Source organism: Heloderma suspectum, chromosome 2, assembly GCF_057233095.1.
Source record: "Heloderma suspectum isolate Gila_16-S chromosome 2, 16-S_ref, whole genome shotgun sequence".
Taxonomy (NCBI): Eukaryota; Metazoa; Chordata; class Lepidosauria; order Squamata; family Helodermatidae; genus Heloderma; species Heloderma suspectum.
In genome coordinates, this window is record NC_139459.1 from 184,562,652 (window position 1) to 184,590,417 (window position 27,766).

General features: G+C 47.8%; 1 protein-coding gene across 1 annotated transcript; it reads right to left on the bottom strand.

Annotated features, from left to right (window-relative positions):
• Positions 1-1,359: 1,359 nt before the first annotated feature.
• Positions 1,360-27,386, bottom strand: LOC146353536 (retinol dehydrogenase 16-like). Its single transcript, XM_084836693.1, has 5 exons — positions 27,334-27,386; positions 23,249-23,579; positions 19,169-19,427; positions 10,042-10,205; positions 1,360-4,551 (listed from the first exon to the last, which is right to left on the bottom strand). The coding sequence occupies exons 2-5, from the start codon at positions 23,559-23,561 to the stop codon at positions 4,334-4,336; spliced, it is 954 nt and encodes a 317-aa protein (XP_084692819.1). The 5' UTR covers positions 23,562-23,579; positions 27,334-27,386; the 3' UTR covers positions 1,360-4,333.
• Between the last annotated feature and the right edge of the window lie 380 nt (positions 27,387-27,766).

Consider the following 27,766-nt stretch of genomic DNA (forward strand, 5'->3'; position numbering starts at 1 on the left):
CGGCCATTCTTCTTGGAAACACCCCACACTTAAAATAATGAAGTAAATCATAGAAACATAGGGTTGGAAGGGGCCTACAAGACCATCGAGTCCAACCCCCTGCTCAATGCAGGAAGCCTGATTCCCAGGCGGTCTCCCATCCAAGTACGAACCAGGGCTGACCCTGCTTAGCTTCCGAGATCAGGCACATACAGCCCTTTGCTCGCATATTTGAATGGAAACAATGGGGGGGGGAACCATTTGAGGTACATAGATGCGAGAGTGCTAGCAGGCTCATTGGGATCTCCAGTGTGCAAATCCCTACCTGAATTTCATTGCTTCCCTGGAAGTAACAACACAGCAGCTTTCTCAAGAAAGGGGAAGATTCGTAGGGATGGACGAAAGGGACTTACCTTGTCCCGCAGCTTGCTTCGCGGTGGGGGGGAGGCGCTTCGGTTCTCCCCCCAAAGTTCAGGCGAGGGGGGAGGCGCCCCATCCCTCGCCCGCGAAATTCAGGCCGGGCAGGAGCGCCCCGTCTCCCTGGCCGCGAAAAAAAAAGTAAAAAAAAACCCCACACACACACCCGTGATAAGCTACGTAACGATTTGCGTAGCCTATCATGACTAGATTTCCAAAGTCAGCCGTGATAGGCTACGTAAGTTGTCACGTAGCCTATCACGGGTGACTTTGGGGGGAAAAAAAGCGCATACACAAATGGTGTTCCCTTATTTTCGCTATAGTCTACGTAAATCTTTACGTAGACTAGACGTGCCAAAATAAGGAACGCAAATGGCGGCGCCCATGGTCCGCCATTTGTGTACGCGCTTTTTTCCCCCCCCAAAGTCACCCGTGATAGGCTACATGACGATTTACGTAGCCTATCACGGCTGACTTTGGAAATCTAGCTGTGATAGGCTACGTAAATCGTCACGTAGCCTATCACAGGTGTGTGTTTTTTGGTTTTGTTTTACTTTTTTATTTTGTAATGGCGGCGGCGGCAGCCGGTCTGGAGACCGGCCGCCCCCCCGCCGAAACGCCGCTGAACCGCCGCCGGGACCCGCCGCCGAGAGGGACATTCGCTGAAGGTAAGTCCCATCCTGGGGGGGGGGGCGGGGGGCCGGCAGAGAATTTCCCCAACACTTTCGGGGGGCCGAATGCGTCGGCACTCGGCCTCCCAAAGATTCGTGGAGAAATTCTCCGCCATCCCAAAGATTCAGCCTTTCAAGATTTTGGAAAGAAACGGCAATGCACAAGCTGCTTTTAATTCCTTGAGGGGCTGGGACTGAAGTATCAGGGTGGAACATGGGAGTTCACATTCAGGTTTTCTGGAGGTTGCATGTTAATTGTTTTCATAACTGAAATAAATACAAAAGTATTCTTGTAGCAAACAATAATCCTTTATTTTGACTTTATTGCTAAGATCGCTCATAATTTCACAACAAAGTACATCATTCCAATTCAGAGCAGTGGAAATTATTATGACTCTGACCATGTTAAATAGTCTGAATTGGGACTGGCCCCACGTAAAGCAGTCAGCTTAGATGTTTTAAGATGCAAGAAGGTGATTTCTATCATGTGGCAGTAGTTTCAGCCCTGTACCTTATTATGTAAACATGGTCCCCATTACCCTTTTTCAGAGGGGTCAGAAAGGGGGTACGCAATCAAAGGCAATCAGGTTGAACAATGTGGAATTATGTGCATTATTCCCCAACATATACTGCTTCATGTACCTTTGATGTAATTACTGGCCCTAGAAAGGGGCTTGGGGGAGTCAGCCACCCCCTAAATACCCCAGAAGTTGCTCATCAGACAGACAGTTTTCGAGATCCCACAGTTTTTGTAAGAGGTCTAGACAGACAAACCATTCGTACCTTATGACACAAGCATTTCGGAACAGGCTGATGGACTATATGTAGAGAAGGGTGAAGTCAGATGTAACGTTTTAAAAGCTGTGGTTACCTCTAATTCTGAAAGTGCCCTCAGTGTGGTCAATACAAAACGTAACTCTGGGGGATCTTAGGATGAGCTGTAAAAGAACAAACCGCTCTGCAAGTGTTCAGAGTGATTCAGTCTGAATTAGAGAAAAGCCAACTATGAAGAACACCCATTACCTAGCACTAGTGATGTCAATGTGCCTCCTGTCTTCCAATCCATGGTGCAGGCTTGCAATGGTTTTTGTCATTTAAAAAACAGAACAAAGGTGAAAGAGGAACATATATGCCAGGTATGGGGAGCCTCTTCCCCAGGACCATTTTCCCTCTGCCTTTCTGCTGATCGGAAATAACAGCTTTTCAGTGTTGAGCACCGTGAAAATGTATTTATTTATATTGTTATGTTAACACCTCTCTTTTTTCCTTCTTTGCAAGGAACCCAAGGCAACTTACATGGTCCTCCTCCTCTCCATTTTTATGGCCACAACAAACCTGCAAGGCAGGGTATGCTGAGAGTCTGTGACTAGCTCAAAGTCACCCAGTGAGCTTCATGGCTGAGTGGGGACTCGAACCCAGGTCTCCTGAGTCCTAGTCCGACATTCTAGCCACTACACCACCACTGGCTTTCACCACACAGCACAGAAAGGCAGGGCAGAGCAAAGGGAGCTTCTTTGTCACCCTGCAGCACGAACAGGCTGTTATTATCTCCTGTTATGGCTCCCTTTCCATCTTAATTGTGTGTGTGTATAAGATGAAAGGAGATGAGTGTCAGGGTGGAAACTGAGCTGATAGAACCCCAGAGCAGTTCTGATTCTGAGGAGGATCAGCAATCCGTGGGAGAGGAGCCAGCTCATCCCTCACAGGCACAGCAGCTGGCAGAGATTCCTCCTGCCGGCATTCTTGAGATAGTGATCCTAGCAGTGAGAAAGTGCGGGAATGGGGCTTGCTCGACGCAGACGCAGGGGGCGACGAGCGATGGAGGGCGCGGAAGGAGGCATAGCGCCCGTTTGGCGTGCAAGCAACAGCCGCCTCCCGTGGACCCAAGGGAAAGAGGGAGGATCTCTCCCTAGCCCATAGGTTTAGGGTCTGCAAGTGACTCTCCTTCAAATGGGGATCAACTGCCTACTCGGAGCATAGGCCACTCTGCTGTTCATTGCTTAGTCGCTGGTGATTAGCATCTGAAAGAGTCATTAAGTTGTAAAAGGATTAAAGCCTTGAAAAGAATCCTTTCGTCTGTGTCTTGAGTTGGCAATTGGAGTCTACTGAAAGAGGCCGCTAGGGCGCTCCTGACAATGAGCGTGTGCAGAAATGGGAATGAATAGAGTAGGTGTTTGCGTGTATCTGGGGAAGAAGCCAGGGCTGAATGCCGCCAATTACACTGTGGCCCCTCCCACTTTAGGCTGTAGTCCCCTGGAGCCAATTTTGCTCTTGGACCAAAAAAAGAAGACCCAAGTTTCCCCATCCCTGACATATGTTACTTTAGATGGGCCCCCGGTGACCACAATTTAAATGGGGCGTTGTTCTTTGCCCCAAGAGAACCAGCCAAGAAACCAACCGACACCACATGTAGAGGCTGCCACCACAAGGATTAGAGACAGAATGGGAGACAGATGTGCCCTTGTCAAGCTCCCGTGCTACACAAGCCCCACGGAAGCCAACAAGAACAGTGCCAAACCATAGTAATGCACAGATCCTGTTCGTTTCAATGATGCTTGTACAGGAGGATTTGCTGGTGGATCAGGGCCTGAGGTAGTAGGCTGGAGGCATCTGCCGTCTAGATGGTTCTGCTGGAGCACCAACCGTGTCTTAAGCCAGCCTTGAGCAAGCGGCCTATTGCTCAGTAATTGCACAGTACAGGAGCTCCTTCCAAATGGAAGGAGGCCATAGCTCAGTGCAGAAGATGGCAGGATCTGTCCCCCACCCCCCATCTCCAGCTGCAAGGGCTTGGGAAGAGACCTCTGCCTGGGACCTTGGACAGCCAAGTCAACAGTACTGAGCTAGAGAGATCAGTGCTCTGACTTGGCATAAGGCAGCTTCGGATGTCCTTGCCCTGAGGATGCTAGAGCAACAGGGCTGGGGAAGGCGTTCCCTTCCTCTGCACCTGATGGAAAGGGAAAACAGTTACGGCCAAATGACAAGGAAACTCTGGGAGGGAGAGCAAAATGTCGGTCCAGCACCCCCTCCTGCCAACACAGGCAGCAAGTTGGGTATGAGGCAGCTTGGGATATAGTTTGGAAACAAGCCATCATGTAGGAAGAGAAGGAGTCATCTCGCCAAAACCCATATAAGAATTTTAAAGGTCTGAAAAGAATTTATTTAAAAAGGGGTTCCATTTGCAGGCAAGATCTGCAACCCAGGCCTTCAGTGTAAAAAGCAAAACAAAAAACAACCCCCTGCTCTTCACACCTTATGATCCCACAATCCTAACAGCACTGTGCTGGCTTGAGGCCAGACCTGGTAAATATTCGATCCGTCAGCCATGTCGGTGCATAGCTCAGAGGAATGAAAAAGAGCTTGGCATCCCAGCCAGCTGAGTAGCGGAAGCGAGGATGCACAGCAGTCAAAGCATGCTGCATGCAGCTGGTAACCAGAGAGAGATCCCGACTGCAGCGATCTTGCATCTGGGTGGTTTCTTCAAGTACTACATGGGAAGACAAGGACAGGGGAAGATACGACAGATGAGCCTTGAATGCAAGCGCCGTCGCACAGAGTGTGAACTCATTTGGCCTAAGCCTGTTCTTCAGGTGCATGTACTGCCCAGGCCGTCTGCAGGCAGCTATAAGAGGCAAGTGGAGACCTTGGCCTCCATCTAAAAATATTATGCAATGAACAAAGCAACAGGGCAATTTGTGCAGGCAGTAGCTCACTGATGAGTGTGTCACTTGCTGCAGAAGTTGCTCCGGCTTAGAGAGCATCTCTTGCCCAGCACAGCTGACATGGCAGCTTCCAGCCGTCTCCCATCCAGGTGCCAGGATTGATTCCGAGCACAGGGAGAGAGTTAGCAGCTCAGATTCAGAAGACGAGCAGCCAGAACAGGGAGAGGCTTTTTCACAGGCCAGATCAGATAGAGGTAGGCGTGCTTCTCAGGTCACCAGCTCCCAGATGGCCAGGCACGAAACCTCATCCTCAACCCCCTCTGTGAGAAACAGCGAGCAGGAGGAGGAGGAGCTTGAGGTCTGTGACCCAAGGGACGCCAGGCGGAGACGCAAAGCTAGGAGGGAAACGTCAGGGGCGGAGCTTAGACCTTCGAACCGGGTAGCAATGCTGACAGGCTATGCAGGGAAGCAGCAGGCGAGGGGCAGAACCTCCCTCTCTAAATTAGCCTAGTCAGACAGCTGCCCTTTCAAATTGCGGGCAACTCTCCTTTCTTCCCATTTGAATCCCTGGAGACATCCCTTTGCAGCCAGAGAGTCTTCGAGTATTTGCGTCTGTAATGAACTTGAGAATAATGAACTAAAGGCGTGAGACGAAAGCCTCTCTTTTTGTGTGCTTTGAGTGCTGGAGGAGGGGGGCGCCAAGGGAACCCCAACACCAGGCTAGGATTAGGTGCACACGTGCTGAGCTTCAACCCTGCTACAGGGTTATTCTCAGCCAGAGAGCTTTGGCTATTGGGCAGTATAGAAATGAAATGAAATAATAAATAAATAAATAAATCCCATTTGCTGGGCCTGGTGCAGCTGCCCCCAAACAGATGCCCTCCAGATAACTTTGCACGACAACACCCATCTTCCTCAGCTGGCATGGGGATGATGGGAGTTGCAGTCCCAACACATCTAGACAGCACCAGGTTGGGGAAGGCTGGCCTAGTAAAGGCAGCCACAACAACTCCAACCTCCTGGAGCACCTTGCCTTGTTCCTTCCAGACAACTTTCTGAAGGCTTATCCCAAGAGTGGATTTCACGAGGGAAGACTGCGCATCCCGGGCACATCTGTTGTCTGCAGTCCATGCACACTGGCAACTCCATCCTGCACTGATTCCCCATTAGTCATTAAGGTCACATTGATTTTATATTCTTATCATGGATTGCAGTATTTTTGTTATGCTGTTGTTAATGTGATTTGCTGCCTTGGGTACATTTTGTAGGAATAAAAATGTCTAGAATAGAAATCGCCCTGCTGGATCACACCAATGGTCTGTCTAGTCACCGGCGTCTGTGCACACAACAGCAGGTACAGGCCTGGCAAGAGCTGTGCAACCCACACAGCAGGAGTTGCATGTTGCAACAGGACAATGAATGGTACCCCTACTCCCTTATTTGTCCAGTGCTTGTGCACCAGGAGCACGAGACATTCATGCCTAGAATTTTGCCCTAAGCAGAGAAGATTTGGTGGTACTTCTCCATCTCCACCTAGCTGGCAGCTGCACACTCCCTCACCCTGCTCGCCCATGAAGGCCACATATATACCAGGAATATACAGCTGGACTGTGTACACGTGTTCCCAAAGAAGTTACGCTTTTGTACACAGGCACTCCAAATTCTGCACCCAGAAAGAGAAATGCTGCAACCTGTATGAACTGGGAAAAGTTCAGCATGCTTGCACAAACTCCCTTATTATGCACAACTTCAAAGTAAGAAGGATGCAGACAAACTGGAGAGGGTTCAATGGAGGGTAACAGAGATGATCAGGGGTCCGGAAACAAAGCCCTATGAGGGGAGACTGAAAGAACTGGGCATGTTTAGCCTTGAGAAGAGAAGACTGAGGGGAGATAGGATAGCGCTCTTCAAGTACTCAAAAGGCTGTCACAAACAGGAAGGCCAGGATCTCTTCTTGATCATCCCAGAATGCAGGACACGGAATAATGGGCTCAAGTTACAGGAAGCCAGATTCTGGGTGAACATCAGGAAAAACTTCCCATTAGAGCAATACGACAATGGAACCTATTACCTAGGGAGGTGGTGGGCTCTCCCACACTGGAGGCATTCAAGATGAAGTTAGACAGCCACTTGTCAGGGATGCTTTGACTTGGATTCCTGCATTGAGCAGGGGTTTGGACTTGATGGTCTTATAGGCCTCTTCCAACCCCACTATTCTATGATTCTATGGCATTTTTATTACTACTTTGTGTAAATGTATTCTGTTTGTGTTCAGCAAGAGAGAGGCAAGGAGCCAACCAGGACACCAAACCCTCCTCTACCAGAATTTTTATTTCAGCCACCCCTCCAGCTACAAGGAATTCAGAAGGCATTGCCCATGTACCTGTCTTTGCTGCCGTAAGGGATAGAACCTTGTTTAATTAAAATTTTAATAATAAAAGCAGAGATTCACAGTGTGGATCTAGATATTAAAAAGAACAAAATGAGAAAATCATTCGGCTGCTGATGAAAACAGTAACCATGTGTGGTAGAGTTTACTTCCCGTCTTGGTATCGTTGTGCTGGGCATTCCCCAGCCTCTTCTCCACAGCATTGGTTGCTGTTGGCCAGGGGCTCAGAAGCATCTAAGCAGCCAGTGCAAGCAGGCCAGAATCGGTCTTATACATTCGAACCTTCTGGTTTCTGTTATCAGTCTGGCTGTCGCATTTTGCACAAGCTGCAGCTTCTGAACGGTCTTCAAAGGCAGCCCCATCTAGAGCACATTGCAGTAATCTTACTTGGAGGTTGCTGGAGCATAGACAACTGAAGCTAGGCTATCCTTGTCCAGATAGGGGCGTAGGTGGGCCACCAAGTGAAGTTGGTAGAAGACACTCCATGCCACTGGGGCAACTTGAGCCTCAAGTCACAAAGATGGCTCCAGGAAGACCCCCAAGCTACAACCCTGCTCCTTCAGGGGGAGTGCAACCCCATCCAGAACAGGTTGAGCACCCTTCAGCCAGTCAGGAGAACCAGCCACTAACAGCATCTTAGTCTTGTCTGGACTGAGTGTCAGTTTATTAGCTTTCATCCAGTCCATTGTCACAGCCATAGCCTCACCCGAAGAAGATAAAAAGGAGAAATAGAGCTGTGTGTCATCAGCATGCTGATGACAATGCACTCCGAAACACTCAATGGTTTCATGTAGATGGTGAATAGCATGGGGGACAAAACCGACTCCTGTGGAACCCCATACTGGAGAATCCACGGGGCTGAGCAATATTCCCCAAGAACCACCTCCTGGAGCCGGTCATCCAGGTAGGAGCAAAATCACTGCAATGAGGATACCATGGTTGGTGGTATCAAAAGCTGCTGAGAGATCAAGGAGAATCTACAAGATCACACTCCCCTTGTCTCTCTCCTGACACAGGTCATCATGCAGGGTGACAAAGGCTGTTTCTGTGCCAAAATCCAGCCTGAACCCCGACTGAAATGGATCTAGATAATCAGTCTCATCCAAGAGTGTCTGGAGCTGGCTGGCAACCACCTACTCAAGAACCTCGCCCAGGAAAGGAACATTTGCCTCTGGCCTAAAATTATTAAGATTTTCTGGGTCCAGGAAGGGTTTCTTCAGGAGTGGTCTCACCACCACCTCTTTGAGGTGGAGTGGGACAACTCCCTCTTGCAAGGAGGCATTAATCACCTCCATGGCCCAGCCAGCTGTTCCTTCCTTGCCAGTTTTTATAAGCCAAGAGGGGCAAATATCCAATATGGAAGCACCAACCTGTCCAAGCACCTTGGTCAATGTCCTCAAGCTGTACCAACATTCCTTGCTCTTTCTGCTTGTTCCTACACCATCATAGCACAGACCCAGCCCTGTATATAGACCTCTATTATTATCAGAAAATCAAAATCAAACATTCTGCACCCAGGGTGGTTCAAATTCTGCACAAGTGACAGGAGGGAAGTACAGAAGGCAGACAGATCCAGACATTTACAACAGGGAAATTCAGATTCTGCGAACCTCATGAGAGACACCAAAAGGGAGGAGGAAAAAAGAGAGGATTTCTTAACTATGTGGGGATGGGAAGAGAACTTTTCACACTGAAGAGAAAGGATTCACGGGTTGCCCTCTGCTTATTATTTTGCAGCATTTGATAAATGGAGCCCCATTTCCCAAATCTTGAGAAAACTTTGCAAACCCCATATTTAGTTAATGTGGTGATTCTTCTTCCTCCTCCTCCTCTTCTTCTTCCTCCTCCTCCTCCTCCTCTTCTATAAAGTATGTGTTTTTTATTATATTATACACATTCAGGGCTATGTGCTTATTCTGGGATCCTGAGGCTGGATCCAAGATCTGCCTTCTGCTAGAGGAAGAGCTCTGCTTGTGGAAGGTCCCTTTGCCTGAGCTTTGGGGTTCCCCCTTCCTGCCCGCACACCACAGCTTACCCCATTAAGCAGGGTCCCCCAACTCTCTGTGTAGTATTTTCAGAGGGTTGGAGGGGTTTGGGAAGCCCACTTCCACTAGCGGCGTGATCCAGCTTAAATCCGGAGGCAACCGCTGCAGTGCATGCATGAAATCTGCATTTAGCATTCTGAGCGGCACAGCATTCATTTTAAGTTGCTAGCTCTTATGGTTGCAAAGACAGACCTGGAAGTCTGTGGGCAATGCCTGTCCATGTTTCACAGCAGGTGTGTGTGCATGTGCAGAGCTGGTAATGGCTGTGGGGAGGTGAGGGGAAAGTTTCAACTCTCCTACATGGCTCTTTAACACTTCATATCAGGGGCAGGCAACTACTGGAGGTCCGGGGGCCATTTTCAGTCCCCGGGCCCTCTTGTGGGTCACACCCATTCTGTGGGCATAAAAAAAAGACATCCGTAGCACTACGTTTGGTGCTCCATCGCGGCTGTAGGGTGTTAAAAGAGTCAAAATTAGCTTAGAAACGAGCGAGATAGGACCCTTGTGGTGAGCCATAGAGCTACGGATACCATTTTTTCATACCTCCCCCAAATATGGGGGGCAGTGAGGGCCAGCAGGGGGCAATGCGCAATCTCTATTTTGTTTTGTTGATGCAGAATTATGTTTGTTTTCTCTAGATCAAAGTATAGACACTATTTAAGGGTTAAGCAGGCTTGCTTGGATTCAAGTCCTATTTGACACGGTAGAATGTACTTTCAAGTAAACACACAGGATCAGGCCACTTTTAACCATAGAAGCCAGGTGATCATGTTGCAATGCCCTGTTTGCAGATGCTCTACAATTCAGCAGAGCACCTAGACACGTTTTAACCCACCATCAAGTGGCATCTATATCTAAAACAACAGGTGGATGGTACTCACATTTCTGCAAGTAAGAGTCCCCGTAGACTTGCTTGATTTCCTCTGGGAGCCGTTCCCAGAGGCAACGGAAATTGTTGTGCAAGATTCTGTCATTTGTGACATTAGTTTGGAAGTAGCCTGGTTCTATTAGACAGACCTTCACTCCAAAGTGGCAGGTTTCAATCCTGAAAGGGCAAGGAAGAGCAGGATCATGTATCACAGCCCTTGGGATACAGAGATGCTATCAATGCCTTGAAACACAAGGTCAGAACAGCCCTTTTAGATCAGACCAAGAGGCAATCTAGGGTCTGTTTTGTCTAGCATCCAATTAGTACCCAGAGGTTCCCTCTCTCAATTTGGAGGCGATATTGAGCCAATAGCCCTTGACAGGCCATATCCTCCATGCTCCCAAAAGTAACACCTTAAAAGCATGTGATCTTTCATCCAGTTACACTGAAGTGGGCAGAAGCAGCACATTCCCTTAAGCACTAGTTTTGCTAATGCAAATTAGCGCAAGTAGACTGAAAATTCTGTAAAAAAAAAAATCCAGTTCCGTCAGTGAGCAGATGACGGAATGAAAGACACCTGACAATCCATGTAACCCAGACAGAACAGATTTAACAAAATCTGTACATCTCTACCTGTTAGCAGGTCTAAATGAAGTCAATGTGACTTACTCCTGTAGAGACATGCATAGGGTTGCACTGAAATGATGCCTACAGCAGATTTTTTAAGAAATAAAAAGTACTTTAATAACTGTAATAATAATAATAGTAATAGTAATAATAGTAATAATAGTAATAATAATTGTAATAAAGAGGAAATTCTTGCTGACAATTTCAGTTTTCTGAGTCCCACGGATGGCATTCTCCACCTTGGGAAGGTGCCTCCTCCTGGAACCATAGGCAGGGTCTACATCTAAACTTTATCTCTCCAGGGGGAGGAGCTGTCCTATCTCCCAGACTGGACTGGAAAAAGCAAACACTCCTCACCCCTCATTAACCCAGCAGAAAAATGACAAACGAACTATGCCAATGACACATGTCAGACTACAAGCAGATACTCAAGGTAGTCAAAGAAACAGAGGTTAAGACAGAACTCCCAGAAGCTGCCTACCACCCCTTATGTACGGCATGGCAAAACCCTCTAAACTATCAATAATTTAAATATTTTACATTTAACTACCCACATTCTGTTCCTTGCATGCCTGACAGGAAGTAGAGGAGGGCTGAAACGCTCTCAGTAGGACTCAGAAAACTGAAATTCACGGTAAGAATTTCCTCTTTTTCCTGAGTAACACAGAGAGCATTCTCCACCTTGGGATATTTCAGAGCAGTGTAAACTATAGGTGGACTTCCGAGAATGGCATGCTATTCACCTTCTGGAGCGCACACCTCCCAAAAGCTACTGATGTAGAAGTATGTCCATCAACTTTATAACATTTTGCAAAGGGAGGTACAGAAGCCCAAGTGGCTGCCCAACAAATCTTTTCAAAAGAAGAACTTCCTAAAAGGAATGCTGAATTAGCCGCTCCCCTAAGAGAATGGGCCATGATTCCCCCTGGAAGGGCCTCCCCAAAGCCTTATACACCTCCACGATACATTCCTTCAACCATAGGGAAATGGTGGATTTGGAGACCTTATTCCCCATGGAGTTTCCCTGAAAGGACACGAATAGGGCTTCCGATTTTCTGAAGTCCAGTCCAAGTAAAATCAAAGTGCCTGGCACACATCTAATCTGTGCCAACTTTTCTTCTGAGGATGAACAGGATTTGGACAGAAGGAAGGTAAGGAAATGTCTTGGGCTCTATGGAACAGGGAATTGACTTTAAGAGTAAAGGAGGGGTCTGACCTAAGAACCACCTTCTCTGAATGAAAGACATATGGTTGTGGATCTGGTGAAAGAGCCCCCAACCTGTCTGGCAGAAGTAACAGCCACCAGAAAAATCCCTTTTAATGTCAGATGTTTCAAGGAACACATGGCCACTGACTCAAATGGAGCCCCCATCAACACTGTTAATACCCAGTTCAAGTTCCAACTGGGGAATCTGTGTACTGTAGGTGGATTTAACACCACCACTCCTCTTAGGAAGCGCTTATAGTAAGGGTGAAGATAGTGACTCCCTTCCCCTGAAACCCAGGATGCTGTTGAGGACAGCTTCCTGATGATATTAGTGCTCAGTCCCTTGTTTAATCCTTCTTGGAAAAATTCCAGGATCACTTTATCTTTCCCAGCAATGGGGTCTTCCCCATATTTGTGCACCATGCTAAGAAAGTCTTCCAGGATATGCTGTAAAGCTTATTGGTAGAGGGTTTTCGTGATGACAGCAGAGTCTTCAGTACCTCATCCATATATCCCATCTGCCTCAGCCACAAGTGTTCAACTCCTAGGCTGTCAGACAGAAGAGTCCTGGTTGTGGATGACATATTGGTCCCTGAGCTAAGTCCCTCCTGACAGGAAATCTCCAATAATTTGAACCCGCCAATTCCAGGAGGTCCGAGAACCACGGCCAGTGAGGCCAGTGAAGGGCAACTGGAATGACTGTTGCCATTGTCTGTTTAATTGTCTTGAGCACCTGCGGAAGGATCAGTGTGTGTGTGTGTGTGTGTGTGTGTGTGTGTGTACATAGAGTAGACCCTCCGGCCACTGAGATGTGAAGGTGTCCATCTCCTCAGAACCAGGGTCAGGAAGCCTTGTCATGTACTTGGGTACTTGGGCATTCTGTCTGCTAGCAAACAGATCCATGATCAAAACTCCAAATCAGAATGTGATTGACCTGAAAATATGTGGACTGAGTGTCCATTCTGATTCCCTGATGGACGTCCTGCTGAACCAATCTGCCACTTTGTTGGAACTCCCCACTAAGTGCTCTGCTTTGATGGATTGAAGATGTTTCTCTACCCAAGTCAGTAGCTTGTGGGCCTCCTTGTTGAGAAATTTTGAACTAGTTCCTCCTTGCTGGTTCACATAGGTTTTGGCCAACACATTGTCCATTCTAATGGGGACGTGTGTCCCTCTTAACTCCTGACTGAAGTTCTTTAGGGCTAGTTGGATGGCTCTTAGTTCAAACCAGCTGATGCTGCACTGTTGTTCCTTTTGGCTCCAGACCCCCTGAGCCACTCAGGGGTCTCAGATCCCCCTGCCCCCAAACTCAGGAGCCTGGCATCTGTTGTTATGGTGGCTCTGTCTGGATCTTCTAGGTTCATTCCTTCTTGGAACCTCATCTAGTCCATCCACCAATCCAGTTCCTGATGTACTCGCTCCAGAACGTTGATTTGTCCGTGCATGAGGGAAGCATTATAGTTCTGGAACAGAAGCAACAAGCTCTGAAGTTGGCATGAGTGAAATCTTGACCAACAGACCAAGCCGTGACGTGACAGCATCATCCCCAATAGTTGAGCCAGGGCCATCAGGTCTGCTGTTTTCTGAGAGCGAATGGACACTGCCAGTTGAGATAGTTTCTCAATCCGTTCTCGTGTGAGAAACATCTTGAACTAAGCAGTGTCCAGTATTACCCACAGGTGTTCTAGTTGTTGGAAGGGGCATAAGGCACGCTTCTTCATATTCACCAGAAATCCATGGTCCTTGAGGCCTTTTAGCGTGAGTTTGGTGCTATCTGTACACTGCTGCTCTGACAACACTTTGATTAAAATGTTGTCTAAGTACGGGTAGAGGTATAGCTTGCTGATCCTCAGATGTGCTATAACAGCTACCAAGAGTTTGGTAAACATTCGAGGGGTCAAGGTGAGTCCGACTGGCGGATCCCTGTATTGAAAATGTTGGTTGTTGTAGCAAAACTGCAGATACTTCCAGTGCCTTCTCCTGATCAGAACATGCAGGTAAGCCTCTGACAGGTCTATGGATGCTGGGAAACACTGTTCAGAGTTGCTGCAATCAATTTCAGAGTCTCCATTTTGAAATGTCTGTTGATGACGTGGTTGTTTAACCATTTGAGGACCAAAATGGCTCTTATATGCCCATTCCTTTTGGGAACAAGGAAAAAGTACATATCAGTTCTGATCTTTCTTGCTGGGACTGGTTCTATAGCCTTTATCTCCAATAGGTGATTGACAGCCTTGAGAAAGTTCCGACGCTTGGAACGCTTGTGTGAATGAGAAGCTATACGCTTCTCTCTGGGAAGAAGGGCAAATTCCAGGGCATAACCCTTGGTTACTGTGTCTCTCACCCACTTGTCTGAAGAAGTCTGGAGCCAAGTGGGAGCAAACTTCAGCGGGGGCCCGCCCAAGGTGCCCACTGTTGGACTGGCGTCAGCTGGATGAGGTCTTCGTTTGTCCTTTGCTGTACTTTGAGGCATAGTTGGAGGATGCTGACTGCATCTTAAGTTTGTCAGAAGGTCTGCAGGCTCTTTGCCATTTCAGCTTGTAACTACCCTGGTGGTTTGGTCTGTGTCTGTGTCTGTTAGGACAAAAGGGCTGCTGTGGTCTGGGTTTCTATTATTCTTTCTTCGAAGGAAGCACATTTCCACCCCTTGTTTTCAACTAAAACCTTGTCGAGAGGTTCCCCCAAAAGTTGGGCACCTGCAAAGGGTGAAGTGGCCGGCTTAACCTGGGAGCCCGGGCCCCACACCCCAGTTCCTAAGTCATGTGTTGTGTTTCGTTACTATTACCCACCACGGCTTTGGCTCCAAACTGGAGCACATCCAAGGAAGAGTTAGCAAGCAGGGCTGCTGAATAAGAGATTTTCTTCAGCCCATCCTTAATCAGTTTGGGAATAAAATCTGAGCCTGCCAATTCCTCTGTTGACGAGTAAGTTGCCCTAGCGAAAAAGGAATTAGTTGCCAATGCCCTGAAGGCAGCAGTGGTTGCCTCAAACCGCCCCCCGTACACGTGAGCTGCTTCTACTCACTTATCACAGGGATCTTTAGGCCTAAAGGCAGGGCTGCTGAGGAAGTCAGAGCAGCAGTAGGGGCATCGACCACTGGGACTTTCAGCTGATCCATAATCTTAGCTGGCAAAGAGTACAGTTTATCAGCAAATTTGTGTGATTGCTTGCTTTTCCCCAGTGAGGCCCACTCTGCCTTCCAGACTCCTATGAAGGCATCAGGGAAGGGGACTGTCAAGTGTTTGGGTGGTCCAGATGCAAAGACCGTCTTCGCCCCTGGAAAGGTAGAGGGGCACGTAGAATCCTCTGGTTTAGGTGCATCCTCCTTAATGTAGAGAATTCTACTTGCTTTAGCTAACAGGGCTGGAAAATATTCTACTGAAAACAAGTGTCTCTGAGCAGCAGGGGAATCCAGTTCTTCCTCTGACAATTCTACTTCCGCCTTACTATTTCAACCAGAGGACTCCTGACCCTCGTCTGAGGAGGGAGATGGGGCTCTGTGTCATTTTTTTACTCTGTTTGGACGGTTCCCGTGCCTGGCAACCCTTCCTTTTGTCCCCATCTGAGGCCTTTAGGGCTTTGGGGCGGGGGGCTACCATTATGGCATCTGGGGGAAGAAAGTGGGGAGGAGGTGGAAGGTGATGAAGATGGGCTGGAAGATCTGGAATATGAGGAAGACTCCCTAACCCCCTTTTTTCTTGTGTTTAGTGGTGCTTATAGACTCATGTCTGCTCCTCTTTCTTTTTCCCTTTACACTTCTTACAAGGGGACAGGGATTTATTCCTGGTGGGCCCTTTCCTTGACCCAGTAATTCTTGGGATATAATGTGTCTCACCCACTGGCAAAACTCCACCTCCTCTTGGGGCAGCTCCGTGGTGGGGACTTGCGATGTTGGAATACACCCCCCCACCTCACTCAGGCACTCCATGTTGCTTGGCGCAGAGAAGCTGTCTCCCTCTTGTGGCTGGGCCTCGGCTCTCTTCATGTTCTTTTGAATGGGTCAGGCCAAGACCACGGTTTCTTCCCCTTCTGTTCCCCTCTCAACCCTGTCTGTAAGGGAAGGGAGTTGGACCTGGGTGCAGTGGTGGTGGCAGCAGCAGCCTGGGCCTTCTGTGGCCCTGTGAAGCAGGAAGACACAAGCACCCTTGTGTCTTCTCAGTCTTCCGGCCAAGTCACACCTAAAGCTGAACGGAGGCCATGCCCAGCCCTGGAGCCTTCCAAACGCTGCTGCCACTCGCTCTTTTTTCCTGCCAACAAAGTGCCCATGCCTTAGCGGAGTGTCTGTTGCAGGCTGTCTCTAGGACTCAGCAGAAAAGCTGAGGAAATTAGATCCCACCCCTGCTACCTTGTTTCCCCCAGCTCTAACTACTGCTGGATGGCAGAAGGGGTAAGGAGGGAGAACAGCGAGCGGGAGGGGGAGGGGGAGAGAGAGATGAGAACAGAAAAGAATAAAGGGAGAGAAAGGAATTTTCCTACGTGGGAAACAAAACTGAAACCAAGATGCAGGCTGAAGCTCTGTACAGCTCCAGCAGGACCCAACCGCTCTGTTTGTTAGGCAGGGCCAGTCTGGGAGATAGGATGGCTTCTTCCACCGGAGAGATAAAGTTTAGAAGTGGACCCTGCCTACAAGCTTCAGGAGGCAGCGCCTTCCCAAGGTGGAGAATGCCCTCCATGGGACTCAGGAAAATAATAAATTTGTTCTGTTACTCCACATTACTTACACCAAGGTAACTGTGACCACAGTAACTATTTAGAATTCCCAAACAATGCCATTACGCTCCATATCCAGCTGTCCATAAACATACTCTCCAGCTCCCCAAGGGTGAGTGCTCTTGGCCCTCTGGCGAGCAGCATACCTATCCCCTCTTCAGTGCGCTCGTCCACACTAGTTTGGAGAAGGCAAGAAAGAGCAGGATTCCCCCCTGCTAGTTCTCAAGGCAAAGTAACATGTGATACTGGCTGGACAAGAAAACTTACACGGTCAGTGTGACATATCTTCAGAAGTTCATTTCAACCAGGCCCTAAGGCTTAAGTGCTACACTTACATTCAATCTTTAGGTTTTAATTAAAAATGCAGACAAAGAAGATTTATCATTTAAAATGCTAGTCTGACGCAGGAACCTCAGAACACAAAAATATGGAACCAATGGAACCAATTACCTAGGGAGGTGGTGGGCTCTCCCACACTGGAGGCGTTCAAGACGAGGCTGGGCAGCCATCTGTCGGGGATGCTCTGACTTGGATTCCTGCGCTGAGCAGGGGGTTGGACTCAATGGCCTTGTAGGCCTCTTCCAGCCCTACTATTCTATGATTCTATGATCCATCCTGTTTGATTCTTTTACTCTTTCCCACTTTTATTTCTACTAATTTTCCTCATTTATTTCCCCCTTTATTTCTCTTTCTTTATTTCTTGGTGTTTATTTCCTCACAGTTCAGGTGAGTAGTTTTAAGATATTAGGACTGCAGGTATTTCCCCGTCCCCACTCAGTAACTGCAAAGGTGTCAGAGCAAGAAAGAGGATCACATTCTGCCCTCCATTGCCCAAGCCTTTTAGTTTTTCTAATCCACCTAGAGAAAGTCTGTCACTGGGTGGATGAAAAAGATAATAAATAAAGCCTTATTTGTAATGTTGGACCTTTGTTCACTCCAGTTATTTGCCTTAGCTAAGATAACCAAACATTCTCTGACAGAGCTCAGCTTACTTGATCTTCTCCACACCCTTTGAATTTGAGCAAATCTGTTACAAACAAGAGCAACGCTACTTAAAATTGGATGGGGAACCTTTTGTTGTTGTTGTCAAGTGCCATATTCCCTCGGGTGAGAAGAGGAGGGAATGTGTCGACGGCTGCATTCTCCTCTCTTCCTGAGATGCCCTTTCCCGCTCCCCTTTCCTGCCCTGCCCAGAGCTGCCTGAAATGACACAGAGGGCCACAAGTTGCCCACCCCAGCTTTACAGCCTCTGCACGTCATTATAGCCTTAAGGCACAATCCTATGCATGTTTTGACAGAAAAAAGTCCTATAACTCCCAACTGCTGGCTGGGGAATGCTGGGAGTTGTAGGACTTTTTTTCTGTCTAAACATGCATAGGATTGCACCTTTAGTCACATGCCAGAGTAGGAAGGGTTTCATCAAAGTCCACCTTTGCACACAGGCCAGAGGACTTGGGGGAGGACAGAGAGTTGGCAACAAGTACAAACAGGCTGATAAGAAGCCAAGAGAATAATTGCGGTGGCCCATTTCTGATCAAGCCAGTCTTTAACCAACCTGGTTAAGTGTATGAATGGGTGCTTTAAGGTGAAACCCACTCACATAAGGAGGACCTGTAAGTGCCTTTAGCTTAGGTTGTATACCTGTTTGGTTCAGAAGAGTAACAGTACTCTTGCCAGCAATCCGTCTCTTAAATTAGGATTGCACATTCTAAGGCAGGAGTGGGGAACATGGGGCCCTTCTGATGTGATTGGACTCTCAACTCCCATCAGCTCTGGCCAGCATGGCCAATGGTGAGGGATGATGAGATTTAAGAACATAAGAAGAGCCCTGCTGGATCAGACCAAAGGTCCATCCAGTCCAGCATTCTGTTCACACAGTGGACAGCCAGCTGTCGACCAGGAACCCACAAGCAGGGCACAAGCGCAACAGCACCCTCCCACCCATGTTCCCCAGCAACTGGTGTACATAGGCTCACTGACTCTGGTACTGGTGGTAGTTGTAGGCCAACAACATCTGGAGCGCCGTGAGTTGCCCCCATCCCTGTTCTAAGGCGGAGACAGAACTGCTGCTAATGGCAGTCCAAGATGAAAGATATCAGTCCAAGCAGAAAGCAGCTCAGCACGAAAACAAAACAACAACAACCTGGGTTGGATCTAGATTCAATGGGTCTACTCTAAGTATGACTAAATCTGAATCCAATCCAGTAACAGCTGCTTCTCCTGCATGGAGGAATTTATTGGGAAAACACCACACCAATGGTGCCCTGCAGGTTAAAGGGCCATGTTATTGCAGCATTTAAGCTATACATGTGATGCTGGACATCCAATTAATTTGTTTTCCAGAAATGCACTAGCCCCTAAAACTGTTTCCAACGCTAGGGCTGAAGTAGTAAAACAGGGCAGGCAATCTGGTGCCCTCATGAGTGCTACAAGTTGTATTCTGCAAACACTGTTAAAAGCACAGCGGTCACCCTGGAGCTGGCTTTTCTAGTATTTTGTGGTATTTGCACAAAGTCTCTCTTTAAGAAAGCTTCTCCTTGGGTGAAAAGGGGCTACCGTTGATACTATGAGGAAGGCATGCACTCACAGCAGTTACCTGAGACTGTCAGAGAAGGACTCCACTCCATATTTTGAAAGACAGTAGCCACCGCCGAACATGGTTATCCGTCCCACAATGCTGGCAACGTTAACAATCCTTCCCTTTGCTCTTCTCACCAAAGGCAACATGTGTATGGTCACATCAATCACCCCAAGAAGGTTGATGTCTATGATCTTCTTGAAATCCTCCTTGGTCAGCCACTCATTGGGGGCTGCTGGGACCGAAATTCCAGCATTGTTCACCAATCCCCACAGACCTGTCAGAAAAAGGACAGGGGAAATCAGGGATATGATAAGAGGTGTAAAACTCATCCTTCTGTGTAAAAGGATGCCCCATCCTTTTACACACAACCTTCTTGAGCACCCCCTCATTAGACAAAGCGCAGCTTGGTCTATAAACACAGAGAAATACAAACCAGAAACTGTCCAAAACATTTTGGTGCCTGAGGTAAAAAAAATCCAAATGGCATCCTACATGGAGGTAAAAACATGACTAGACTAAGCAGCTGCTATTGTTCTGCTGTCTTGTAATAGTACCCTCTTTTTTTGCTGCCTCAATCCTGCAGCTCCCTGGAACTTTAATGAGGGGAGGTCAGCTTTGACCAACACAAGAACAAAATGTAGCATATTCTCTCAGAATAAGAGGCAATGGTAGAGGGTTAGAGCAGGGGTCTCCAATCTTTTTGGGTCCATGGTCACATTTAGCCATTTGAAAAACTCCCCTGGGCACCACCACAAAATGGCTACCATTGGCTAGTCATGAAGGACAAGTAACCTGCCCAAAACTGCATACAAGGCAGAGGTGGGGTCTGAGCCCTAACACACAAAGCAACTCCCTTGAACCCACAGTTTTCTGCACCAGCAGAAACCTATTTCACAGAAAGCCAACTCATTTTCATCTCCCACCCCTCTACTAGCCAACTCATTCCCTGCATCTCTCTCTCTCTCACCCTGAGTCTCCACCCACATACATGTGTGTTCTCTCTCTCTCTCTCTCCCCAAGCACATGAAAAACCACATGCATTCTCTATCAGGAACCCTCCATTCTCTTTCAAGAACCTGTAGGTTCCAGGAGGGGCCATAGCTCAGTGGCAGAGCACCTGCTTTGCACACAGAAGGTCCCAGGTTCAATCCCTGGGATGTCCAGGTAAGGCTGGAAAAAAAATCCTGCCTCAAATCCTGGAGAGCTATTGCTCCCAGTCAGCATTGACAATACTGGGCTAGATCAGCTCATGGTTTGACTCAGTCTAAAGCGGCTTCCTATGTTCTTAAGGCCCACTTTCTAGATCACTCTTAAATGTTTTCTCTCTCACCTCTCACACACATGCAGCCCCATCCATTCAGACATACAAGCACACAACCCTCCCCAACCTCCCCCAGGTTGCTCCCAGCTCGCTTCCCCAGTCCCCGATGACTTCCTGTTGCTCTCACTCCCCAGTGGCTTCCATGACACCCCTGCAGACTTCCTGCTGCCCTTCCCAGCCCCCATGTCCAGACAGCAGCGATAGGGGATCCCTTTTTCTCCCCCCTCCTTTTTCTTGGTGGCTGGGCACGCTGCAGAGGAAAGCACCAGCCAGCAGCTTCCCACCATCTTAATTTCTTCAGAATGTCTGGAAGCTCCATCATGTGTCCAAGAGGCATTCCTGGGAAATGAAGATGGTAGCAGCTGGAGGCCCTCACTTTGCTTCAAAGCAACCCCATGTGCCAGTAAGCTTTAAAAAAGAAAAAATGGGTTAAGGTACCTGGATGGGCACCAAAGAAGGTGTCCAGGGCCCATTAGTGGCTGTGGGCACCTGTTGCCTAACCCCAGGTTAGAGTGTCAGGCTAGATTGCGGAGACTCAGATTCAGTTCTCCCCTCAGTCATGAAGCTGACTGGATGACCCTTGGGCCTGTCACCATCTCTCAGCCTCCCTCACGGAGTTGCTGTGAGGATAAAGGGGGGTGGGGGAGAAGAGACATATACACTGCCTTGGGCTCCTGGGAGAAGAGGCAAGATATAAATATAATCATCCCCTCTAATAGTGAATTCAGGCTGAGTTCCTATCAATTTCTATGTGAAACATGGCCACTAAAAAACAACAACAGGTTTCTACACACTAGGGGAGGACTCCTAAACTCAGCTTTCCCCAACCTGTTGCTCTCCACATGTTTTGAACTTCAATTCCCATCAGCTCCAGCCAGCATGGCCAATGGTCATGAATGCTGGGAGATGTAGTCTAAAACACTGTAAAAACGCTTAGAGAAATATATTTTATGAGGCATTTAATAAACAAACATGTGGAGAGCACCAGGTTGGGTAAGTCTGCCTTAAGCATATTCATTTATTTCATTTACATTTCTATAGTGCCCAACAGCCAACACTCTCTTTATAAAGTTGCTAATTAAAAGAAAATAAGGCAGCAATCTTATGTCCTGCCAGACAGTATCTGGGGACACAGGATTGTTCAGTTTCTGGGCTCTGAGGTCAGAAACAGTGTCCCCTCCCAGCCATTGTGGTTCTGGCTACATCTCCGTGCTCGGAAATGGAGTGTGGAGACTAGAAAAGGGGGCATTCCCAGTGGCGGGGAGGGGAGATACTGGGACATCGGCCATATGACATTTCCTATGGTTGCCCCAGCCTCCTTCCCGCCCACTCCAAAGTGCCACTGCTAGATGGAGGAAATCCCCTGTCTAGCAGAAATGCAGGGTAGCTGGAGAATGGAGACAAAGATCGCCTCTGTACTCCAGCTGCTCTGCGTTGGATACCCGAAGGGCACAATCCTATGCATGCTGGCTGGTAGTTCTAGGACTTGTTTCTGTCTAAACATGCATAGGATTGTGCCCTAAATATAACACTCCCCATCCCCAAATGGCCTGATAAGGGCCTGTGAACTTTTAGGATATACAGAATGTTGAGATGTCAGTTGAGGGGGAGAAAGAGGAAAAGGACCTATTAAAGAGAGAAGGTTACATGGGAGGGGGTGGAACACATGCTGTCTGAACAAGGAAAAAAAACCCTCTCCCTTCCCTTGCTGGGATGTTTCAGGAGGAACAAAAGCAGAGAAAGAAATGCCTTCTCTTAGCCATTTTCCAAACTATCCCTCTGCTACAGACCTACAAATGCTCAGGTTTGGGGTTGGCAGCCCTCTAACACTATATACTTTAGCAGGTGAAGGCCTTGCGGGAGGGGAAAAAAGTAGAGAGAAAAAAATGTCTCCCCTGTCCCCCTAGGCTCCTACTGGGCCTTTCAGCGCATACATACACGTCCCTTCGCAGACCAGTTCCTTTTTCTGACAAGGGATAAAAGTAACATGTTCGCAACAATACAAAGGTTCTCCTCATAGAGCTGGAAACAGCTTTTGGTCTATGCATAAGGCAGAATACATAAGAACCTAGGAAGAGCCATGCTGGATCAGATCAAGGGTCCATCTAGTCCAGCATTCTGTTCACACAGTGGCTCTCTCCAGTACAGCGGCTCTTGTTAGAAGTATTTTCAGCTCAAAAGGGAGGGGTGGCACAAAACTGCTGAATGGGCAGAAAGAACCAAGATGGTGTGTAGCAGATAAGGATGCTGGACTTGCACCTGGGAGAGCTGCTTAGTCATGAATCTCCCTGAGTGTCCCCATCTCGCAGCCTAGCCTAGCCTCACAGAGCAGTCACGACAATAAAGATGGGGCTATATGCCTCATGCATGTCACCCGAAGCTTCTTGGGAAGAAGGGTGGGATAAAAAGGGTGTTTATGCTTTTTTATGGAGGCGCAACACAGACAGAAGCTAATATCTTCTCAGTCAGGGAAGTCAAGCCTCATTCAGCACAAGGAATGAAATCATTTTCAGAGAAGCTCTCGGGGGCCCATGGTGCGTGGGGTCAAAAACACCAGCATATTTTAGCTTAAAGCTCTTAATGCAAGTAACTACACCTTAGCAGAGGCATCTCCGCCTTTTAGAATGGGGGGGGGGGAATATGCAAAAGCCAGGAAACCATCAAAGGGGAATCAGTCAGGAGAAAGGGGCATGGCCATTTGGGCGAAACTGAGGGGGCTCAATTTGGCCCACAGGCCTGAGGTTTCACACCCCTGCTCTAAATTCTGCCCTTACCTTTGTCTCCCACATGGCCTTTCACCCATTCCACAGCTTTGGCCACACTTTCAGTACTGGTGACATCCAAGAGGGTGGTGTGCAGCCGTTCGGACGTAGCAGCGATCAGCTTCTCCGCCCCCTGCTCTGTAAGACAGGCTGCCAGTACCCGAAGGCCCTGAGCATCCAGCTGCTTAGCCAGCAGATTTCCAAACCCAGAGTCACAGCCAGTAATGAAGACATATTTCTCTGTCAGGTTGCTCACGACCTGTTTCTCACGGTACCATCGGAGTAGAAAAAAGAGGCCCAGCAGGGCTGCTAGGTAGAACCACATGATCAAAGGCCGCTACGTCTGGAAGAGAAAAAGGAGGTTTCAAGGAGACCGAACCCGGCAAAGCTGACATTTTAACTTTCCATAGAGCAGCTGGAATAACAGCCTCCATTTGTTGCAAACAGTCCAGTCACAACCCATCCGGCTGCCCCTTCATATACGCAAAGCAATCTGGCAGGAAATGATTAAATCTCTTCCTTGCAACTGGTCTGACCTTCCTAGGGTAAACTCTGGTGCTGATCGCCCTTTTCCTTGGGCACATCCTGTGTACATGACCCCGTGTCCATTGTGTGCGGGCTTGCTAATCTCAATCAAGATCACCCTGATCAAACAGCAGTAAACAGGGCACAACGCCCATCTGAAGTTGTCATCTCATCATGCATCTTGACCAACCTGAGATGCTCCACTGAATGGCAACAACCGACCCTGATGCAAGTCTACCTTGCTGGGATAGATACACAGTATGGGAAACAAGGTAAACCAGCATTCTGGGAGTTGTAGTCCAAACATCTGGAGGCATTGGGAAGGGGAAAGCTGGTTTAACTGAAGCCAGGCATTTTTTCCCTGTTGGCCCTTGCAGCCCTCACTTTCAATCGCACCTCTGTTGTTTCCCCTGGTGTCAAATTTTAGCTTGCAAGCCCCTCATGGAAGGAGCCTGTCCTCCTAAGTACCATGCAGGCCAATGACATCATATAAATAACAATACAAATTAATAACACTGAACACTGTCCAAACCGCCACAAGAAATGTGGACTTTTCCCCCTCCTCCCCTACCCCACCTTCTGCCAAAGGATCCAACTAGCACACAACTTTGAAATGTAGTGATATGCAATGAATGTGCATACTGCAGGATTGTTGTTTTTTGAGGGTGTGCTAGGTATAGCTTAATTCCCACGATAGGAGTCAAACAACAAATAAACAGAAATGTGAGCATATGAACCCAGCCCAAAAGGAGCCTTGGTACGTTTCACACAAGGGTCCATTCATATAGAATTCCAGTGTGTGGTGGGAGAGTAGGATTACATACACATGCCCTCCCCCTGTCCCCTGTGTGCCAAACAATGTTGGAACAACAAAAGAGATACTTTTTTCTTAAGTTTAAACAGGATTAAAAAAAAAAATCAGTTATGTGAAGTGTCTTTTTGGGCACATAAAACAACCTGATTTTGTTTTATGAAACAAAAAGAAACAAAAAGATAAAAAGAATTTAAGGGTAACATTTGAAAGTCTACATAATGGCTTAAAACCAATCCATGGCCCTCTATATCAAACACACTGGGGTAGAGGTTATTTTTTTCTATGTAAAAGAAAAACTGGGGGGGGGCAGTGGGGAGAATATCTGAGTTGAGAGCCAAGAGTTATAAATATGACATATTAGATTGATTTTGTGTCACTGTAGCAAGCTATAAAAAATGTATGATTGCCAACCAAAGAACATGCTCATTTACCTTCTCAGTCATACCGAGAAGCAGAGTCTTGGCTTTCCCCAATTAAGCATCCTCCAGATGTGTTGAGGGACAACTCCCATCTCCCCCGGTCATGCTGGTAGTGGTGATGGGAGTTGTAGTCCACCACACCTGGGGAGTTGGGGAGAGCTGACCTACCACTCCTTATTTTGGAAAGTTCTGAGCATTTAACCATTAAATTAAGCATTGCTGAATAGTATTGCTGTGGCCCACAAGGACTAAACAGAAAGTGGTTATTCTCCAGAGAATTGCCTCACTCTGTCTTTAAGCAGATAATTCTGTAACACAAAAAGGCACTTGTGCTGTGTGATCATAAGTTATGCTCCTAGATAGGTTAAATGGTATCTCCTGACAGTAGGGTGCCTCCAGACAGGGCTTTTATTGTACAGTTGCCCTGCCTCATTCACAGAATGTTACAAGGGCCCCAGACATCCTTGTCTTCCCTGTTTAGGCCTCCCTCTGCTACTTCTGTCTTTTTCTTATCTTTAAAAAAAAAACCCTAAGGGGGGAAAGGTGGCATTAGGTGCACAGTATCTTTTGATCAGGAACACTAAGGTCTGTTCCTCTGGAAGCACCGTCCTTGGGCAGAGTTGCAGATCACTCAGTTGATACAATTGTGCAGGAAGCAGATGAAACATCATGGAAACCTTGATTTTGAAATCTGCCTTTCTATCGCTGTTCTTGGCGCGGTTCAAGTCATTACGGATTTAACCCCAACTCATCTTGCAGCAGAATAAGGCACTCATATGTACCCCTGTTCCAACAGGAAAGGGGGCAGGTGCATCTAAGCTCAACACACTTGGTGCCTCATGGGAAGCACATTATAGTCTCTTTGGTGGGATTCACATGGTCTGCCCTACCCATTAGGCAGGGCAGCTGATTTAGGACATCATGAAAGAACAGCAACCTGCTATATAAATTAGGCAGAGTGAGGTAGCCACCTCAGGCGGCTGATTTTGGGTATGTTGCGAGAGCAGCAAGGTGGTAGTTAATTAAGGGCATAATCCTATGCATGTTTAAACAGAAAAGAGCCATACAACTCCCAGAATGCTGGGAGTTGTAGGACTTTTTTCTGTCTAAACATGTATAGGAGCACACCCTGAATTGTTTTTACTGCCACGGAGAGGGAAGAGGAGTTTGTGGAACACACTGTCTCAGATACCAAAATAAGGTTCCTGAGATCATTTCCAAAGAGGTAGCCCTGTTAGTCTGTTGCAGAGAAAACACTGTTGCTCTTCCTTGGATGCAATGCACCTTGAAGAGCCTGGAGAGGCATTTGCTGCTTTCAGGCAGCGAATGGTGTTGGGCAGCCCAGTTACAGAAAGTTCACATTCATGTGCTTTCCCCCACATACTGTAACGAAATTCTCTTGTAATTTGTGTTTACTTTTAAAACAGAGACAGTGTGGTGTAGCGGCTACAGAATCTGACTAGGATGTGGGAGACCCACGTTCAAATCTCCACTCAGCCACAAAGTTCACTGGATGATAGCGATCCAATCTCTCTCTCTACCTATCCTGTACCTCACAGAATTGTTGTTGCAAGAAGATAGGGAAATGCACATATGCCTACTTGAGCTCTTTGGCGAAAAACACAGGATAGAAAACTAACAACAAATCACAGTTCATAAATGTAAGTACAGAAAGGCCTTCATCCCCCTTCAGCCTTCCAAAAGAATTTCAAGCACCTATTAAGAAGAGCCAGTCCAAGTTAGAGCAGCGCCACAGCACTAAGGCTGCAATCCTGTACCCACTTAACAGGGAGAAAGCCCCATGGAACTCAAGCGGACTTACTTCTGAGTAGACACGAATAAGATCGCCCTTTTAGTCGATTAAGAGTGCAATCCTATCCACGTTTAGACAGAAAAAGTCCTACAACGCCCAGCATAGCTGGCTGGGGCATGCTGGGAGTTGTAGGGCTTTTTTCTGTCTAAACTTGCATAGGATTACGCCCTTACGCTGCAATCCTATACATATTTACCTGGGAGCATGCCCCATGGAACTCAACGAAGCTTACTTCTGAACAGACATGCCTAGAATTGCGCTGTGCGCCGTTCGAAGGGACTGAAAGAACCCACCCAATATGCCCAGGGCCTCTCCCGCGACCGCGTTGCACGGGTTCGCCGGCTAGACTTGCTCTTAAAGGCCACCTTGGAAGCACACGGGAGACGCCCACCGCGCCCTCGGCACTTCGTGTCCTCCTCCTTCGCTAGATCGAGGAGTCATGTCGGCAGCCCCTTCCCCTTTCACACAACCAGTGGCGCCCCACCCCCTCCTTCGGCAAATGCCCCCGTGAAAACGCAATGGGTACCTCCAAGCCTTTGCTTGTCGCAACAGCGCAGCGAGTCGCCGACCTCGCCCTCTGAGCCTGCCCGGTTGGACTCGTTCAGGTATTGTGAAACAAGGCGGGATTTCTGCGCGCACACACAAGGCCCGCCCATTCACAAGCTGGACAATACAACAGCGGACGAGCGAAGGAAAATAAAGTTGCCATCTTGGGATGCTGTAAAAAAAGGAAAGCGTTGTAACGACCAGTGGAAATCAGTGAACGTTCTTTTCTGCGCTGCGATTCGCGTGAGATCAGGGCGGATTTCTTCCATGGACAACTTTGAGCTGCAATATTGGTTTAATCACAACGAAACACCAAGCATTTTTATCGGGATCGAGCCCCTCCCTTCTCCCGGGGGGGAAACAATTCCCCCGTATATTGCAAAAAACTATTAAAAAAAAAACTTATATTTTTC